The sequence below is a fragment of the Planococcus citri genome, chromosome 5 (assembly GCF_950023065.1).
Source record: "Planococcus citri chromosome 5, ihPlaCitr1.1, whole genome shotgun sequence".
NCBI classification, from domain to species: domain Eukaryota; kingdom Metazoa; phylum Arthropoda; class Insecta; order Hemiptera; family Pseudococcidae; genus Planococcus; species Planococcus citri.
In genome coordinates, this window is record NC_088681.1 from 10,219,522 (window position 1) to 10,239,219 (window position 19,698).

Below are 19,698 nucleotides of genomic sequence, written 5' to 3' on the forward strand. Positions count from 1 at the left end.
CGAGGTCTAAAAAACTACTCAAACCTAAAACACTGTTACCAAAGCAACCAACGCAAAACTTTGTGAGCGAAGGCAGCGTTATCACAATTCATATCGCAATGTAAGCAACGCATGATGCAACAGTTTCTGTGTTTCAGTCAATCATCCGGTTCATTTTTATTGATTTTTCATTCGAAATCGTAGAAATTTATACTTATCATTTTGAAAAAATTATTGAATTAATTATTAATAAAGCATAATGAACGTAATATTATCGAAACCATTTCTTTCAAGTAAGTAAAGCAATCTTTGGTAAGACAATTTGTTACGTAGCTTTTTGCTTTACGTAACCCTACATAGACAATGTCCTTATTGATAACATGATGTAAAAAAATTACATCAATCGTTCATTTTTCGTGATGTATTTTTTCTAGTACATCAAGGTTGATATAATTTTCCATATCATGTTGTGGAAAAATGTTTCGAATCTAACATTTAGATGTATTTTTTTTTACACCGACGAGTGAGGGATAATAAGCTTGTTATTTCTATAACAAAATGATTCGATGATTGTGTGTTTTCATGTCCAACTTTTTGTTTCCATTTCAGTCCATCCGGCAATACTGTCTATACTTTTGATTGGCAGTATCGTTTATCAACGCTATGTATTCAATAAACTCGACGCACAGATTATTAAACAGTTAGATGACTTGAAAAAGACAATGGAGGATGATTTCAAGAGAATAGAGAATGGTCTTGATGACTTGAAAAAGACAATGGAGGATGATTTCAAGAGAATACAGGATGCTCTTGATGACTTGAAAAACACAATGGAGGATGGTTTCAAGAGAATAGAGGATGGTCTTGATGACTTGAAAAACACAATGGAGGATGGTTTCAAGAGAATGGAGGATGGTCTCGATAGAATCGATAGATCTCTAACGGAGCTGGACAAATCTCTAACAAAGCTCAACGTAGCTGTAACCGAGCTCCAAACAAGTGTAACAGGGCTCACAACTGAGATTGAGCCAATCAAGTCTGAAAGTAAGCAGATTTCACAATTTAACCACCTTAAATAGCTCAATGCTTAATTCGAGTTCGTTTACAGCATCCAAAATATTGAGTGATAATTCAACACGTTGAAGAAAAATCATCGCAACCAAACTGAATATCATCAAGATAATGTCCGAAGCGCCGTTAAATATCAATTAGTAATTTAGTATATTTTGTATTTCGAATGTATATTGTAGTTTTCTTTCTTTTTTTGAGTGTAACGTATATAGTTATTGTATATTTTCCCCATCGTGTTTTCGCCGATTTGGCAACGATTTTTAAAAATTTGCATTAAAATACATAGTTCGAAGTGTCTCTGCATCGTTTTACTATGTGTTACTCTAGTTACCTGCTCGGTTGATTTTTTCTCATTTTTGAGCCAGCCAGCCATGAGCATTTCTTTTTTCCAACACTAGAGGCGAAAGTACTAGTCGAAACATTACGGTATTGTCCAGATAAAAATATAAATGACGTTCTGAATGTACGTAAATTTAAGTCGAGCATCACAGTTGGATCAACTGCGTAAATCAACGTTGAATTAGTGTTGTCAAACAAATAAACTCTAAAAAAAATCGACAAAACTGGCGACTTTTTGGTCAAATTTAGCGAAATGTCGTTATTAAAAATTTTAAAGGAGATGTGAATCCAAAGTTACTTATTCACAATGGATAATGGATTCTTTTGCTTTGAGAAATTCACAAGACAACACACAGATACTCCTATTTTCACAACATTTATTTGCCTACTTTTCAAATGCAGTTTCAAATTAGCAATCCTGGTAATATCCTTTAACCCTTAAACACCCAGGCTAATCCTGAGATGTTGTGTGAAAATGCTTTCAATTTCCTGAATTAGATCATCACAAGCATCACATTAACCCACAGTTTGCCCCCCAGCCCCTTAAAGCCGTCTCGTAAAAGCCGTACCAATTTATTCAATTTTCCTTGAAAACCGAGAAAGCAAAAACCCCAATGAGGTCAATCATGGAACTGAATGATATAGTATCGTGTACTGAATGAGTGAAAGCATATCCCCAAAGAACACCCCACCACTTTTTGGGGGGCAAATTTTCAAAAAAGTTGGGATAAAAAAATTGGACCCATGATCCATTTTTAGATAAACATATTGATGGTAGACCCTTCACAAAATGAAATCATGATAGGTGTGAAAATGGTGGACCAGAGCGATTTTTTAAAAATTTGATATGCTTGTCTCGATAAAAACCCGAAAAAACAGAGCATGAATACACAGAGTACATAATATGGGAAATATTATCAAGTGGGCTTGAAATGTCAGAAACAAGAATTGAAAGGAACACAGATGCTTTCAACAGCACATAAGTTCAGATAATCTACAATCTACCCATCAAATCTGTTTATCACTCCGTGGATATTCTTTCTCGATATTTGTCACCAAATAGTTACATCCTACAAAGGTTATCAGTACAATTGTTTTTCTGCAGAAATATCGAAATACGTTCATCTACCACTTTGAAAAGCTTTACACAGTCAAATTGCAGCACTCCCCGGCATTTCATAATGTTCAAGCATTCATGAAGAAGTCACTATCCCTCCTTGATCATAGATAATGTAGTTCTACATCATGAAAATTGCACGAGCAGAAGTCATCATTTACAATCATGAGATTGTGCCTAGCTTATGACTACAGGATTCAGGGGATTTGAGATTCAGTAAAAAGCTTTCAACTGTTGTTCAACCACAACTCTGAACTTTTGAATGTTTTGAGAAATTCCAGCTGAAGTTGATATTCTTTCTCGATATTTGTCAACAAATAGTTACATCCCGCAAAAGGTTAGTGGTACGATTGTTTTTCTGCAGAAGTATCGAAATAGGCTTATCTACCACTTTGAAAAGCTTTACGCTGTCAAGCTGTCTCTGGCATTTCATAATATTCAAGCATTCATGAAGAAGTCACTATCCCTCCTCGATCATAGATAGTGAAGTTCTACATCATTAAAATTGCTTGAGTAGAATTTGTTGTTTCCAATCATGATATTTCATGATGTTGAACTACACTATCAATGATCGAGGAGGGATAGTGACTTCTTCATGAATGCTTGAATATTATGAAATGCCAGATACAGCTGTAATTTGACAGCGTAAAGCTTTTCAAAGTGGTAGATAAGCCTATTTCGATACTTCTGCAGAAAAACAATCGTACCACTAACCTTTTGCGGGATGTAACTATTTGTTGACAAATATCGAGAAAGAATATCAACTTCAGCTGGAATTTCTCAAAACATTCAAAAGTTCAGAGTTGTGGTTGAACAACAGTTGAAAGCTTTTTACTGAATCTCAAATCCCCTGAATCCTGTAGTCATAAGCTAGGCACAATCTCATGATTGTAAATGATGACTTCTGCTCGTGCAATTTTCATGATGTAGAACTACATTATCTATGATCAAGGAGGGATAGTGACTTCTTCATGAATGCTTGAACATTATGAAATGCCGGGGAGTGCTGCAATTTGACTGTGTAAAGCTTTTCAAAGTGGTAGATGAACGTATTTCGATATTTCTGCAGAAAAACAATTGTACTGATAACCTTTGTAGGATGTAACTATTTGGTGACAAATATCGAGAAAGAATATCCACGGAGTGATAAACAGATTTGATGGGTAGATTGTAGATTATCTGAACTTATGTGCTGTTGAAAGTATCTGTGTTCCTTTCAATTCTTGTTTCTGACATTTCAAGCCCACTTGATAATATTTCCCATATTACTCGTATGTACTCTGTGTATTCATGCTCTGTTTTTTCGGGTTTTTATCGAGACAAGCATATCAAATTTTTAAAAAATCGCTCTGGTCCACCATTTTCACACCTATCATGATTTCATTTTGTGAAGGGTCTACCATCAATATGTTTATCTAAAAATGGATCATGGGTCCAATTTTTTTATCCCAACTTTTTTGAAAATTTGCCCCCCAAAAAGTGGTGGGGTGTTCTTTGGGGATATGCTTTCACTCATTCAGTACACGATACTATATCATTCAGTTCCATGATTGACCTCATTGGGGTTTTTGCTTTCTCGGTTTTCAAGGAAAATTGAATAAATTGGTACGGCTTTTACGAGACGGCTTTAAGGGGCTGGGGGGCAAACTGTGGGTTAATGTGATGCTTGTGATGATCTAATTCAGGAAATTGAAAGCATTTTCACACAACATCTCAGGATTAGCCTGGGTGTTTAAGGGTTAAATGAACAAGAGTTTGACGACTAAAATAAGCGACTGGATGGAATTTCTCATCAGATTAGCATTGAAGAAGGATTCCACCTAGACCAATTGCACTAGCATCAGTGTGCACTTTGGTTTCCAAATTAGGACAGTAAATTGTTAAGACAGGTCTCGAGCACAACTGTTGTTTGAGATAATCGAACGCGTCTACAATTGAGTTTTATTCCAGTGCCACTTGATGTCTTTGCAAAGAAGTTCAGTGATTGGACGAGCTTGAGTCGCATAGTTTGGCACAAAATGACAGAAATAACCAGTGAGACCAATGAATTGTCAAACATTATGAACTGAAATCGGAACAGGAAACTTTTCAACCCCAGCCATTTTCTCTGCACCTGGTTTCACAGTACCAGCTGAAGTTTCAAAACCCAGAAAATTTACAGTTTCTTTGAGAAATGAACACTTCTTGAGATTGAGGGTTAGATTTGCTTCTTGAATGAGGTTGAAGAACTTTCTCAGACCTTGCAACGCTTCTTCGCTGGTTTTAGCATAAAGGAGGATATCATCTAAATAGCTGGATTGAAACAATACCGAGTATAGGAGCCAGAATACGATTCATTAACCTTTGAAATACCCTCGGAGCATTTGCCAGACCAAATGGCACACAATTATACTCAAATTGACCTGCATGAGTAACGAACGCTGTATATTTCTTAGATTCTTCATCCATGAGAAGTTGATAATACTCAGATTTGAGATCAAGACTGCAAAAATATACTCCACTTGCCAACTTATCAATTTGATCATCAACTCGAGGTAGAGGATGACAATCTTTTACTGTTTGACTATTCAATCATCGATAATCGATACAAAGTCGTTTCTCAAGATTTTTCTTCTGAACAAGGAGCACAGGTGAAGCGAACTCTGAACCTGAAGGGCTGATGACATCGGATTTGAGCATATCATCGATCATTTCTTGCACCAACTTTTGCTCATTTTGAGCCAAATGATAGGGTCGGTACATGAATGGAGTTGAATCTTTTAAGGTAATGGACATTGAACCAGTTTTAGCACGGCCTAATTCTGAAGTCAAAAGAGCGAAACAATCACGATACTTGTTGATGAGATTTAGCAGTTTGGTTTTGCCTTTTCTGGAATATCACCAACATTGATATCTTTCAAGAGGATATGAGGCAGTTTACTGACCTTGGCACACCTTATATGTTGAGTAGGCTGAGTATCTTGGAGACAAGGCATACCTCTAATGACAATTTGACCCTTTTTGAAGCTGATAACTCCATCTGAAGTGTTGTAGACTGGCAAGACTGCAGTGTCATCATTGTCACAGATTCGGATCACCAAATTTGGGAGAAAAGATGAGTCGGTACAGAAAGTTGAACAGATGAGTACATCACCAGAATAATCTGTTTCGATTGGCACATTACCCAAGTGCTGAGAAGGAATTGAAAAATCAGAAGCAGCTCATACAATAACACGAGGAATTGAATTACAGCTTCTGCAAATGCTGAATCTTGTTAAGGAATGTATGTACACTGAGTTCAAAAAGCTTTTTAGTTTTTATCTAGCTTCATTGGATCAAAAGAAATTTCAAGATATCGCACCTCGCGAGTAATAAGGTCACATCTCAAAAAAGTGAAATTTTACAGGAGAGTGATTTTCTTTTTTTTTTAAATTTTGATTCATTATTTTTATCAACTTATAATTAATTGTGAGGAATGAATAGCACCTCATTTTAAAGATCTGGTATCCTACCTTCATTTAGCATAAAAACACTTTGAAAAATAAAATCTTAAAGAGGAAATATTTCAATGTTTGGAAAACATTTTGAGTTATAACCTTTCATTAAAGTTGATGTGGAGGCGAAAGGAAGCATCCAAAAAAAATTTCATGGTAACAAAGTTGTAGAGAATTAATTTTTCAATCGACAAAATGCTGTTAGTTTTTTTCTAGAGTACTTAGTTTTTGAGTTTTTCTCAAAAAACTAAAATTTCATGATATGTGCAAATTCATTTTTCTGAAAAGTGATCAATTTAAAAAAAAATTTCCATTTGGTACAAATCAATAAAAAATGCACTCCTTGAGACTACAGTAAAAGCTCGTTATAACGCTCTTCAAGGGACCGAAAAAAAGAGCGTTATAAGCCGAAACGCGCTATAAGCAAAAGTCTCGTTTTAACGCTGATGAGCTTAATACCGCGAACTCTCGTTTTAAAACAAAAAAAGCGTAATAAGAGGGAGTTAAGACGTGAACTTTATTTTGAAAATCTGAAATTTCACTTTGATTTTGAGGCGTAGTTTTACAAAACTGTTTTCTTTGGTTAAAATTTTCATAAAGCCTAGCTTTTTTGTTCCAAATTTTCCAAAAAAGTGATCAGTTTCTTACCAAAATTATGAAAAATTTTACTGCAGTTTTCTTTTCTAGGCAGGTGAAAAATTTAGAACTCTACTCTTCTATAAAAACTGTAGATATCTGCCTTTTTTTGTAAGAATTTTAATCAAGCTTGTGTTATGAAGTTTGATTTTTAAAAAAAACTTACTTTAATTGGAGAAAACCGAAAATAATTTTACTTGTTTGTACATGAACTGAAACTATTGAAAGCTAAAAAACAGATTTTTTGGCAAAATTTTGCCAACAATTTTTTTTCAACTTTTTTTTAAAATCAAAATTGCAAAAAAAACTGTTGATGCAGCCAAAATGTTCAGAAAGTCTTGCTTTTTTGTCGCAAAAATGGGTTTTTGTTGTCAAAATTGTGAAAAAAATGCAATTTTTTCAGAATTTTAGAGCGTTAAAACGCGATTCATAATCGCTCATGAGCGTTATATCGCGATTAATTTTACATTGGTTTAAATGGGAATGTCAAGGGACTGGAAGAAATCAGCGTTATAACGAAATCAGCGTTACCCTATATCCGAAAGCGTTATAACGAGCTTTTACTGTATTTCTAACTGACAAACATTCAAAACAATCAAAACTATTTGTTAACACTTTGTATGTACGAAATTTGCTCAAAAAAGGTGGAGTTTTTTGAGATATACCCTTATAACTCCAAACAACTTGCAATGTTGTTGAGATTTTGAGTTAGGCCATTTGCGTTTTTTACAAGATCTAGATAATGTACCCAACTCAAAGTGTAATTTTTGGTTGAGGGGGGTCATACAAACCCCAAAAATGCAAAAACATCAAAATCAATTTTTTTTGAGATGTGACCTTATTACTCCCGAGGTGCGATATGTACATAAAATAAAATTATTTTGAAGCCTTTTTGGTACTTTTGACAAAAAGCGAGACTTTTGAACAATTTTTTTAAAAAAGTTGAAATTTTCTGCAAAAAAACACCAATTTTTAGCCATTTTGTTAAAATTAATTTATATTTTTTGTCAAATTTTGAAAAAACGAGAATTTTTGACAATTTTTGGCCAAAGCAATTCAGCAAAAAGTAGGACTTTCAAAAGAATATTGGTAAAGGGTTAATTTCCAAATACTTACTTCAATTCCTTTTCCAGGAGGGAGGGAGGGAGAAAGACAAGCACATGGTTGACCCCCACCCCCAATAAAATTTTCAAAGTGTCTTGAATTTTAAAAATATTTTAATAAATTCCTTTAAATATTTTTCTTCATAAAGGTACGTAAGATTTCAAGATTCACCCTACTCTTCCCGCCCCTCTCTGTCCATTTCATCATTTTATGCAAAAAAACGAGAAAAATGTCAAAAAAAACCACCCAAATTCTAAACACGGTTCGTACAGTTTATTGAAATTCAGAGTCCAGACATTTTTGTGATTTTAGGACTAAGTATGTTTTTAAATTTAAAAAAAATCATGCAACAACCTGCAAAATTTTCATTTTATTCCGTACTCGAAATTTTGAAAAACTACTTCATTGTTTTTGAACAATCATTTTTCAGAAAATTTGAAAAAAAACCAAGTGGCCCAAACGAAGCGAGGTCAAAAAGAGAACTTGTGATTTGAAACAGTTTTTTCAATACTTTTTTTAAATGAACCATTATGGCAAAAAATTTGAGAAACCTGCCGGGGGGGGGGGAATTTGCAAATTTGGATGAATTGCGTACATTTTTTACAACTTTGGCGCCCGACTGTTGAATTTGCAGAAAAAAAATTGAATTTCGAAAGTTAGTTGCCAAAATAGTTGAAAAGATGTGCAATTCATTTAGAATCGTGAACCATTCCATAATTTTCTCACATTTTGTGTCATGATGACAAAAAAGGAAATTCAATTTTAAAACAGAGCAAAAATTCAAAACAACTTAAAAATTTTAAAAACAGAAAATGAATGGAAAATTTCAAAAATTGATTGAAAAATGGAAAAACAACATATGAACATTTTGACAATTTTGATCAAACAGCAGGACAAAAGGAATTTCAAAGACAATACCATTTTCAAAAAAAAAAAATAAATAAAAAAAACACTGCCCATACAAAACACAATTTTTTACATCACCCGAGAAAAAAGCAACGTTATTGCCATCACCCTTTCTTCACTCATTTTAATAATTCCATCCCGAGTAAAATTTCTCTTCACGGTCAAACCTGCCTCGTTTCCATTTACGACGCCTGTTTATTTTTTACAGCATTTTAATTACAAATTTTCGCAAAAACCCACGACTCACGCCCTTCGTCAATTTCAAACACGTGCAAAAAAAATTATAAAAATTTTCGACTCAATTTACCTGAATATAGCAACACAAAGTAAGTACTACGTTCTTTTCACCGTCGGTTTTTTTTCGGGCGCTACCTAATTAAAATTTCATTACGGTTCTCAAATTCAGTACTCGTGCGCCATCCATCCAACCAGCCAGCCATTTAAAAAACTTATATTATATCGTACTTTTTAGCTCGTTGTGTAAAATTCACGTTTCTGTAAATTCGAGCTGACGACGTTAATTTGTTGTTGGTATACCTTTTTCAAATATACAAACGAAATCAGTTAATTTCGATGCTCGCCTCGCGCTATACCGAAAAGAAAGAGAGAAAGAGAGAAACAGACAACGAGCAAGAGAGAGAGAGAGACAACAAGGAAAGCAGCGACGATGGCTATAATAAAAACTTATACGACTACGACACTCCTCTTCCTCTGCTTATCTAGTTGTATTCCATCTCTTTATATTTCGATTCGTGTGTAACAGTCTCGAGATCAAAGAAAGTTTTCGCTCGTAGTCGTACTATTTTATACGACTTCGCGCTGGCGAGTGCGGCGATGATGGCAGTCAATGCCAGATGAGGCTCTATATTGGCACCAAAAATCCAATCGAAACGAACTACAGCAAATTTACCTTAGAAGCAGACATCAGAATCAGGAAATTACTAATACGCTCGATGTTGGCATCGATAGCACAAAAAAGGGGGCTTCCATTGCTTCGCCAGACTACCTCTGAGCTCTGACCAATATACATTCCTGGCTGCAGATACAAGGTATGCAGGTAGGTCTAGGTACGTTGATAATTAAACACATCCGACGACAGGAAACCGCAATAAGACGTGTCATCATCGCGCATGAAAATCCTCCTCACCATTTTCACGGACCAAGGCGCGAACGTGTAGAAGGTCAGGATATACGGGTACTCAGTCTATGTAGAGGTATATACTGAAGATGCTTAATTCGACGATGAAATGGTATAAATTTCCTGCTATTACGCGAGCCTTCAGCTTGTTCCGAAGCAGCAGTTACGTCTTACGACGTCCATCGACCACGACGACGACGATGAATTCCTATCATCCAATTTCAATTCGGATCGTCTTCTTCTTCGTCGTCGTCATCTCACCATACATTATTGGCTGATGACTGCCATGCCACAGCCTGGTTACGAGAACAGTACAGCTCGGGTATAATCAACCGTGAAACGTATTTCGTTCCACTTATATTCGTACATTGGTCGAGGGACGAAGATGAGATCGTACAGTAGTTCACTACATTGACTTCTATCGTCGTCATCATCATCATCGAAAGTGCGAAGAAAAAAATACTCTCCTCATTCAAAGACAACGGTGACAATACCGGTGAGCCTGGCGATGAAACAGACCAGCTACATCATCGTCGCGTCGTGCGAAAACCAAGTAGAAGTACCTGGTAAGTCATCTTCATCTCCAACACTGTTCGGTCGATATTTGGTACTGGAAGCTGTAGCTGGAAGCGTTTTTGCTGATTGTGAGATGTGAGCTGAGTCTTCAGCAGAGGTATACTCTTGATATAATCGTACGTTTCTCTGTGATGAGCTACACAATGGCTCGAGTATTGTTCGAAATATCCTTAATACGTTGCCGCCAATTACGCCTCGAAGCTGTAACTTTTCCGGGCTCTACGAATTAGCACGTCTTTGTCATTCGTTCGTATTGTACGTATACCTATACGTGTGTTAATCACTCTACAGTTAAACATTAACATTACATACAAATCATCGTACCACGTCATGTGCAGCTTCTCGTACACAGTACTCGACTCGTGTATTACTTTCATTCGAATTATCTAATTCATCTGTGCTGCTCTGCTCACGTCAGCAGAACGACCGAACATCCGAATATGCCAATCAATCAGTGTCAACACAACTTTACCTCCATCTGCGATGCAAAAAAAACTGCAAATCTTCCAGAAAGTGTAACCAAGTCTCCGAAGCAAAAAAAAACACACTAAGTTAGCGATCGTTTGCTACCAAATGTTAAGGGAAGCATTGCTGAAAAATCATTTTCAATACTCCTGGTATTGAAACTCTATGAGTATGCTGAAGAGTGCTCCTGATTGAAAAAATGGAGGAAAAGCTGGAATTGACTCGCAACTTTGGCAAGAAAATAAAACTTTTTGGAAATAACGTCAGAGAAGTAGTTACTTCTTGATAATTTTGGCAATGAATTGGGACTTTTGGGGCGAAAACCCAGATTTTTTGCCATTTTGATTTTTAAAAAAATGGACTATGTATTATGATAATTTTTCCCCAAAAAGAGAATTTTTTCGAAAATATTGAAATAAAAAGAGGACTTTGGATGCAATTTTGGCAACAAAAAAAATTTTGGAGACTACTTCTTGATAATTGTAGCAAAAATTGTTTGGCAGTTTTAGCCAAAAAAAACATCCCTAAATTCAGGGGCGTAGCAAGCGGGGGGGGGTTGGGGGGGTACGGTACCCCCCCGGCAGGTTTGAAAAATTAAAAAGTTGGCATTTTTGAGTTTACGAGGATGAAAGTTCAAAAATTATAACTTTTCAATTAGTCATTAAGTTTGTTTTTTTTACACGGATTATGGCAGATTTTCGAGAATCTGGATTTTGGCAGATTTAAAATCCACCAGAATCTGTTAGGATAGTAGTTTTTGAAAATGGATTATGGATTTTACTTAAAGAGAGAAGACTTCTGATGTTTTGAAAGTTTGTGGTGGGGATCTAAAAAGTGTTTAAAAAAGAGATTCAAAAAACGTCCAAAAACCAGATTTTCGAGAATCCGTGTAAAAAAAACATACTTATTAGTTGATAAGTTGGCGTTTTTGACTCAGAGTCTGATATTACAATTAAGCTAATTTACCAACTGATGAGGCATTCTTGATTTGCCAACTGAGAACTTCAGAAATCACAATTGTCAACTTTATTTTCTACTCATTATCTAGTTGAAAAGTTGACAATTTGCAATTGTTAAAATTGAATTAAATTCGATTTGCCAACTACATACAATGAATTTCAAATGTAATGTATTATTGTAGGTACATTTTTGATTTGCCAACTGAGTACTTGAATTGGAAACTCAAAATTGCCAACTTTTCAAGGAAATTATTCATTTTGTTCGAAAATCGACAATTCTCATCTATTTTGTTTACTTGCTTAAAAAGTTGGCATTTTTTAACTGAGCATACAAGAAGAACTAAAACCAACAGAATCAACGCCATAAATTTAAATTTAATTCGGCTATTCTTATTCTAAATTTGCCAACTGATGCCAGCATTATCAATACCTGAGGACTCAGTTGGAAAATTGGCCAATAATGTTGTACCTGCTTAGTTGACAAATTTATACTTGACTCATTTTTTCATTTGCCTATTTATTTTTTCAAATAATACAATTATTGTGATAGCTTTTTATGCTACCTATTTTAGTTTTTAAAATGTACATTTCCAAAATCTTTGGCCCTCGCTTCGCTCGGGCTAATTTGTTTTCCTTTTTGAAAGTAAGTTTACATTTTGTAGAAAAATATTGCGAGAATTTGAAAAATGCAAAGATCAGAAAATGATTTTCTATAACCGTCAAAAATGATGTTTTTTGTTTTTTTGTGTTACAAATTGTTAAAAGCTTTTGCCCTCGCTTCGCTCGGGCCATTTGCATTTCCCTTTCGCGATTCTAAATTTCTACAAAAATATTAGGTAGGTAAGTATCGAATTTGAAAAATATCAAGATTGGGAAGTATCATTTTTGTCTTTGAAAAATGACGTTTTTCAGATTCTCAAGTTATAAAATTTTGCAAGCTTTTGCCCTCGCTTTGCTCGGGCCAATTCCATTTTGTTTTTTGTTCAAGCTCTTAAAATGAAATTACTTCTCAATTATGCGTAAAAGTTTGAATAAAATTGCGTTAGGTAATTTTCATTTTTTCTTAAATTTCCCGTTTAGTATGTTAAATAAAAACATTGGGTCAAATACAAAAATTAGGAGTACCTACCTCGAATCACAAGGTGTTTTATTTGAGCAAATTTTCGAAAAATGATTGTAGAAGGGGGATGAGTATAGGTATAGTGAAAGTGTTAATGAATAATCAATTTTGCAGTTGGCATTTTTAACATTTCAAAGTTGGCATTTCTTAGAATTTACCCCCCTTGTAAAATCACTTTGCTACGCCCCTGTCCCTTGTGAGGCAATTTTGGAAAAAAAGCGACTTTTCTTGACCAAAAAAAAATAGGACTTTTAGGACAGTTTTGGCAAAAACAGGGCGTTTGAGACAATTTCTGCATAAAAATAGTATTTTTTGATCATTTTCACAAAAAAGTCCTTTTTTTTTTTGGAAATTCTGGCAAAAATCCGGACTTTTTTGGATGTTTTATAAATTTTTCTCAAAAAAGAGAATTTTTTCAACAATATTGTATTAAATGAGGACGTTAGATGTAATTTTGGTTATTGATAACTGTGGCAAACATTGTTTGGCAATTTTGGCCAAAAAAAAACAGCTCTTGCAGTGAGGCAATTTTGGAAAAAACATGACTCTTCTTGTCCAAAAAACAAAGGACTTTAAGAACAATTTCTGGGGGAAAAAAATAGTATTTTTTGATCATTTGATCATTTTGGCAAAGACTTTTTTTGCTAAAAATTTTGGCTAAAAATCCGGACTTTTTTGGATATTCTATCAATTTTTCTCAAAAAAAAAGGAACACTTTCGACAATATTGAATAAAAATTAAAAATAGGACTTGAGATGAAATTTTGGCAGAGAAAAATTTATGGAATACTTCTTGATAACTGTGGCAAAAATTGTTTTGAAATTTTGGCAAAAACCAACTCTCATGAGGCAATTTTGCCAAAAACACACGACTTTTTTCGACGAAAAAAAATATGACCTTTTTAGTAGATAATTAAGAAAAAACTTGGATTTATATAAGAATCTTGGCAAAAACGAGGCTTTCGAAGCAATTTTTGCATAAAAGTATCACTTCTTGATCATTTTGGCAAAAAATATATTTTTTTTTTTTTGAAAATTCGGCAAAAAATCCGGATTTTTTTTTGAAATTGAGACAAAAGTTGGGAGTTTTTTGGATTTTTTTTTTAGAAATTTCGGCAAACCGAAGAATTTTTTTTTAGCTGATAAACAGGATTTAATTTTGAAGATTTTGGTAAAACAACAAGAATTTTTCTGGAAATGGCAAAATTGGTAATATTTTTTTGAGATTCAAGAAATGGTTTTTTTTTGCAATCAAGTAACTACACACATTCATTTAACGTGGATTTTCAAAAATCGAAAAATCACGTTAAGTTAATGTAAACTCATAATTCTTAAGGTGGTTATACAAATATTGAAGTTTATTTAAAACAGTTTTTGAAAAACAACGTTAGATCGTAAGAAAATCAATACCCTTAAGGTGGTTTTTCATCTTCGATATATTATTCATTTTGTGCAGGATTTTCTAAAAACAACGTAAGCTAAATGAAAAATCATAAATCTTAATGTGGTTTTACGAATATTAAAGTTTATTTGAAACAGTTTTTGAAAAACAATGTTAGATAGTGGGAAACTCAATACCCTTAAGGTGGTTTTTCATCCTTGATATATTCATTTTGTGCAGGATTTTCAAAAACAACGTAAGCTAAATAGAAAATCATAAATCTTAAGGTAGTTTTACGAATATTCAAGGTTTATTTGAGACAGTTTTTGAAAAACAACGTTAGATAGTGAGAAAATCAATACCATTAAGGTGGTTTTTCAACTTCAATATATTCATTTTGTGCAGGGTTTTCAAAAAACAACGTAAGTTAAATGGAAAATCATTATTATTAAAGTAGTTTTACGAACATTCAAGTTTATTTGAAACAGTTTTTGAAATATAACGTTAGATAGTGAAAAAATCAATATCCCTTATAAGGTGGTTTTTCATTATCGATATAATCATTTAGTACAAGATTTTCAAAAAACAACGTAAGCTAAATGGAAAATCAAAAATTTTACGGTGGTTTTACAAATACTTAAGTTTATTTGAAACAGTTTTTGAAAAACAACGTAAGATAATAGGAAAATCAATATCCCTTAAGGTGGTTTTTCATCATCAATATTCGATATATTCATTTTGTGCAGGATTTTCAAAAAACAACGTAAGCTAAGTGGAAAGTCATAACCCTCAAAGTCATTTTACAAATATTCTAGTTTATTCAAAGCATTTTTTGCAAAACAACGTTAGATAGTTGGAAAATTAATGCTCTTAAGGTGGTTTTTCCCCATCAATATACTAGTTTTGTGTAGGATTTTCAAAAAACGACAGTAGCTAAATGGAAAATCATTATTGCCAAGGTGGTTATCCAAATACATATTTGGTTTCTTTTAAATCAGATTTCGAACGATTTTTCTGTTTTCAAATTGAAACGCAAATTCAAAATGGAGTAGAATAATTGCTTACCTACTGCAATGTTACGAGAAACAATAGATTAGCTGACGACTCTCCTCCTCTTCCTCCCCCCGATTTTTTTCTATATTGAACTATGAATTTAAAAATATCGATGCGACCCATCAAAATTATTTAGAGCCTTTCGGTCAAGTTCACCTCCCAAAACTCAATCCAAATAAGGAAACCGAAAAACGTGTTCATGACTTGAATCATTATTGGGGAAATGGGGACTGGGAGTGACATTCAAAGATAGAACCTATGAAATTACTCATCATTGAATCAACAAGTCGACAATAAAATTTCAATCAAACATCCGAATTTCCTCGTTATTCAATCAATTAGCGCGATAAGGTATTTTTCCACAAATCATAAAATGACTTACTTATTCTCAAACGTGGGCTGATACTCCACTCCAATATAGGTACTCTTTAGATAAAAAATCGTATGTACTAACCTGAAACAAAAAAAAAATACAATTACAGATTAGTCAAAAATAATTTATAATTTCGCAATAATTAAACTTGAAATTAAAGCATTTCACTGATATTTTTCAGCGAATCAACAATCACATAAAGCACCCTAAAAATCAGATTTATTAATTCGAGCTTCGACGTATCAAAACTAATTTCATTTCCGTATTCTCAGATACTTTCCACACCAGACCGTGGCAAAAATTCAAGACGAGATGTCACCGATCCTAATTTTTTTTTCGGACATCATCTCATCCACATCTATACCATTTCAAAACACCGAACACGAAATAATTTCACAATCGAGGTCACTTCATCCATTTTCTCCTCGAATCGATTCCAGCCACGTACTTCCTTAGCCTTTGCAAAAACGCTGAAAAAAATTCCAAACGACACCTTCTCCTCCTCCTCACCCTTCAACTCCACTCCAGGGGAATCTCGTACACTAACACAACATCAGGCTGCAAAAAATTATACAAAAGAATCATCCAGTCGAAAGGAGCAACGATTTTTATTCCAATTAAATGCCGTTTAAGAGCGAACGTCTCCGTCCAAGGTATTTATACCAGAAGTCCCTCTTCGCCTCTTCTCTTCGCTTTTTACCTTCGACTTCTTTTTATTTTCACTTTACTTGTACTCTGGTCTTTTTCTTTTTATGGTAATTCTTTTGTCGATAATACGCGTCTACGATTTCGATTCGATTATGCATAAAAAAAAAAAAAACAGTAAGCGCGACTTCCAGCTTTGTAATGCGATAGCTCAGAGTATACTATACACAGTTGCAAGAAGAATACCTACGCAAATCGCAGGTTTCTTTTAGTATAATGCCTCACAGCTCACAGCTCGCACTTGCAAAAATACTATTATAGTCGTGTGTTTTAGGAGGAACGAACGAGCAAAGACTAAAGGCTGGTAATACGGTGCTAAAATCCTATTTACGCTATATCTGCCCCTCTCCCTCATCTTATTACCTACATTTCATTTCAATTTTTTTTTTTTTTTTTTTTTTTTTGACAAATACACAGAGCAGGTAGAAGTAAAAGTACACGTGTAAGCAACACGACAATTTTTTTTCTACCCCTATGTATCGGCCTTTTAGCATTTTTACCTTCGCTGATTCGATTTGTCAATTCAACGACGACAAGCTGAACGCCTCACTCTCCTCTCTCTGTACACTGTATACAGCATCCTAGTCGTATATGTTATAAATCGATTTGAAATGTATATTAGATACCTTTACCCATCCACCAATCCAACTTTGTACTGCACACAATCTAGTCGAAAAAGCGGAATAAAAAAAAACGCGTATACCTACGCGAGATTTTTTTCCCGTCTGCCTCGACGGAGTTTTTCATTTGGGTAATTTATACGATACGCGTGTACACAATTCGACAGACTCTGGCTAGATGAGCGAGTTTTCAGCTGAACCGAGAGAGCGTGATTTAATATGGTACTCGGTTCTACTTCTATCTCTGTTTCATTCTGAATTTCTCGCATTTCGAGTGGGTTTCCAGTACTACGAGTATATTTATGTTCGCGTTGATATTAAATTTGGTAAAACGATGTTTTGAAAAACAGCTCGAGATTACGTTATCGCGAACGCGATGATTAGAAGAGTGTTTTACGTATAAATTTGACCGAACGAGTGAACGAAAAAAAATGGGTGACGGGGGAGGGGGGAAGAGGAGGAAAGGGTCGCTGAGAAAGCTGGTTAATAAAAGTCTTCGTAATAATATCAGAGATGAAATGAGTAATCAAAACTGAAATATTTGCGAAACGAAAGAATTTGCGATTGATTAATGAGAGCGACTCGTATAATCGAGATTAAATTTTGAAATTCGAACATACCTAGTAAAATTTTACGTAAGTAAAGGGAATAAAATTTACGAGAGCAAAAATAAGGCGGACTTTCAAAACTTATTAACATGAGTGAAAAAACGCCAAAAAAATTCTTATCTACTAATTTTTTACGTAGCCCCATCATCAGCTTCGCTTCTCCTCCGCATCTTTTAATTGAAATTAACCCCTTCCCCTCCACTCTTTCTTCGATGTTTCAACAAAAACAAAACCATTTTTCGGACCAATTAAATCGCGTTTTTTTTTTAAATTTTAATGAATGTACCAAAGTGTAGACAAAAATATGGCCAAATAACTTCAAACAAATGCAGAATAAATTTCAAATCTTCAGGCTAATGTTTAACCTTTAACCTCCCTATTTAAATATTTTTAGAAATTTATAAATTTCTCATAATTTTTTTCTGACATTTTTTTTTGGTTCAAGTGGTCTCTCGACATCTTAGGTACATTTATATTATTAGTCTGAACTATGAGAAAAGCTCCAAGTGCATTTTTATCACGTTCAGGAGTCCAGAAAATAATAATTCTTTTCTTCAAAATGTGATAATTTTGTTTGAAATGCGGAAAATTATTTCAAACTTTGAGCTCTTGCCATAACGGATGGGGGGGGGAGGCAGGAGTTGGGACGTTGATCTGAAAATTGTAAGTCTTTCAGCTCTGATTTTTTTCTAGAATATTTTTCTCCAAAAAAAAGCAACTTTCGTAACCAAAAAATTTGGTAATTTCTGACACAAAAAGAACATGACTTTTGGATTGGACAATTTTTGGGAAAACGTGACTTTTTGGCATTTTTGGTAACAAAACAATAATTTTTTCGCAATTTTGATAAAAATCAAGAATTTTTGCCACCTTTTGAAAATTGAGAATTTCTGACAATTTTTAGCAAAAAGTAGGCCTTTTTCGCATGTTACTCCATTGGCAAAAAATTAATACCTTTTTGCAATTTCTTGTAAAAAAAAAAAAAAACGAGACTTGAGAAAAAGGGGCACTCTAATCGTAATTTTTGTTTAAATGTGGCAATTTTTAAAAAAGTGAGAATCTTTGTTAGAAAGCAAGATTTTTACAATTTTAGCAAAAAACATGACCTTTTTTTGACAACTATTGGCAAACAAAAATTTTTTCGTCATTTTTATCGGAAAAACCAATAATTTTTGGTACCAAAGCAAGACTTCGACAATTTTAGCAAAAAACAGGACTTTATTTTATTTTATTTTTATTTTATTTTATTTTACAATTTAGGTCTCTCCAACAGCTAAAGCCAATTACAGGAGAGACCATTTATAATTAAAGAGATAAGACTATGATTTGCTCCAGAGAAACAAGTTTGGGAAATACAGAAATACAAAAGCGAGCAAAAAGGAGAAAAAAAAACAAAAGAAATATTTACAAATGTAGTTCTTCCTATATAAAAGAGAAGGTAAGAAATAAGCAAAAAGGTATAACACCAAACAGAAGAAATACATACTTATTAAAAAAAAAAAAACAAACAAACAAATAAACAAAAAAAATAACTAAACATATAAAACCAAAGGAAAAGACACAGATTATGAAATGGTTCACAAACAGCCCCCATTGCACCCCCACTCCTACTCCCATGCCATCCTCACCGCACGCCTGAAAGCAGATCTACCCATACTAAAAATATCAGCATCTGCACACCTACAGAGGAAAGCATCAGAGATACCCATGACATTGTTCATAGGAGACACCTTCATCCTAAATGTGTTGTAACTGTTTAAGGAGAATATTTTTTTCTGCCTGGAGTGGATTTTTGGGGCCCAGAAATTGATTTTTCCCAAGAGGTTACTGTCATTTATGTTGCAGTGGATGAGATCACATAGAAACATTAATGCAATTGTTTCTCTTCTTTTTTCCAACGGATCCACTTCAAACCCTTCCAAAAGCTCTTGTTGTGATAGGTCATAAGGATAATACTCAAAAGTCTTTAGATATAGGTATTTCAAAAATCTAGTTTGAATTTTTTCAAGCTCTTTTATAAATTTTTTAGTATGAGGGAACCAAACTAGTACACCAAACTCCAGAATTGACCTGATG

At 34.0% G+C, this 19,698-nt stretch overlaps 2 protein-coding genes across 2 annotated transcripts in view; one reads left to right on the forward strand and one right to left on the reverse strand.

The window, feature by feature from the left end:
* Positions 1–19,698, reverse strand: part of hwt (heavyweight) — a 350,931-nt gene that overhangs the window by 304,670 nt on the left and 26,563 nt on the right. The gene's annotated exons all lie outside the window — the stretch shown is intronic.
* On the forward strand, positions 39–1,347 carry LOC135848527 (uncharacterized). Its single transcript, XM_065368450.1, has 3 exons — positions 39–272; positions 589–1,023; positions 1,088–1,347. The coding sequence occupies exons 1-3, from the start codon at positions 239–241 to the stop codon at positions 1,120–1,122; spliced, it is 504 nt and encodes a 167-aa protein (XP_065224522.1). The 5' UTR covers positions 39–238; the 3' UTR covers positions 1,123–1,347.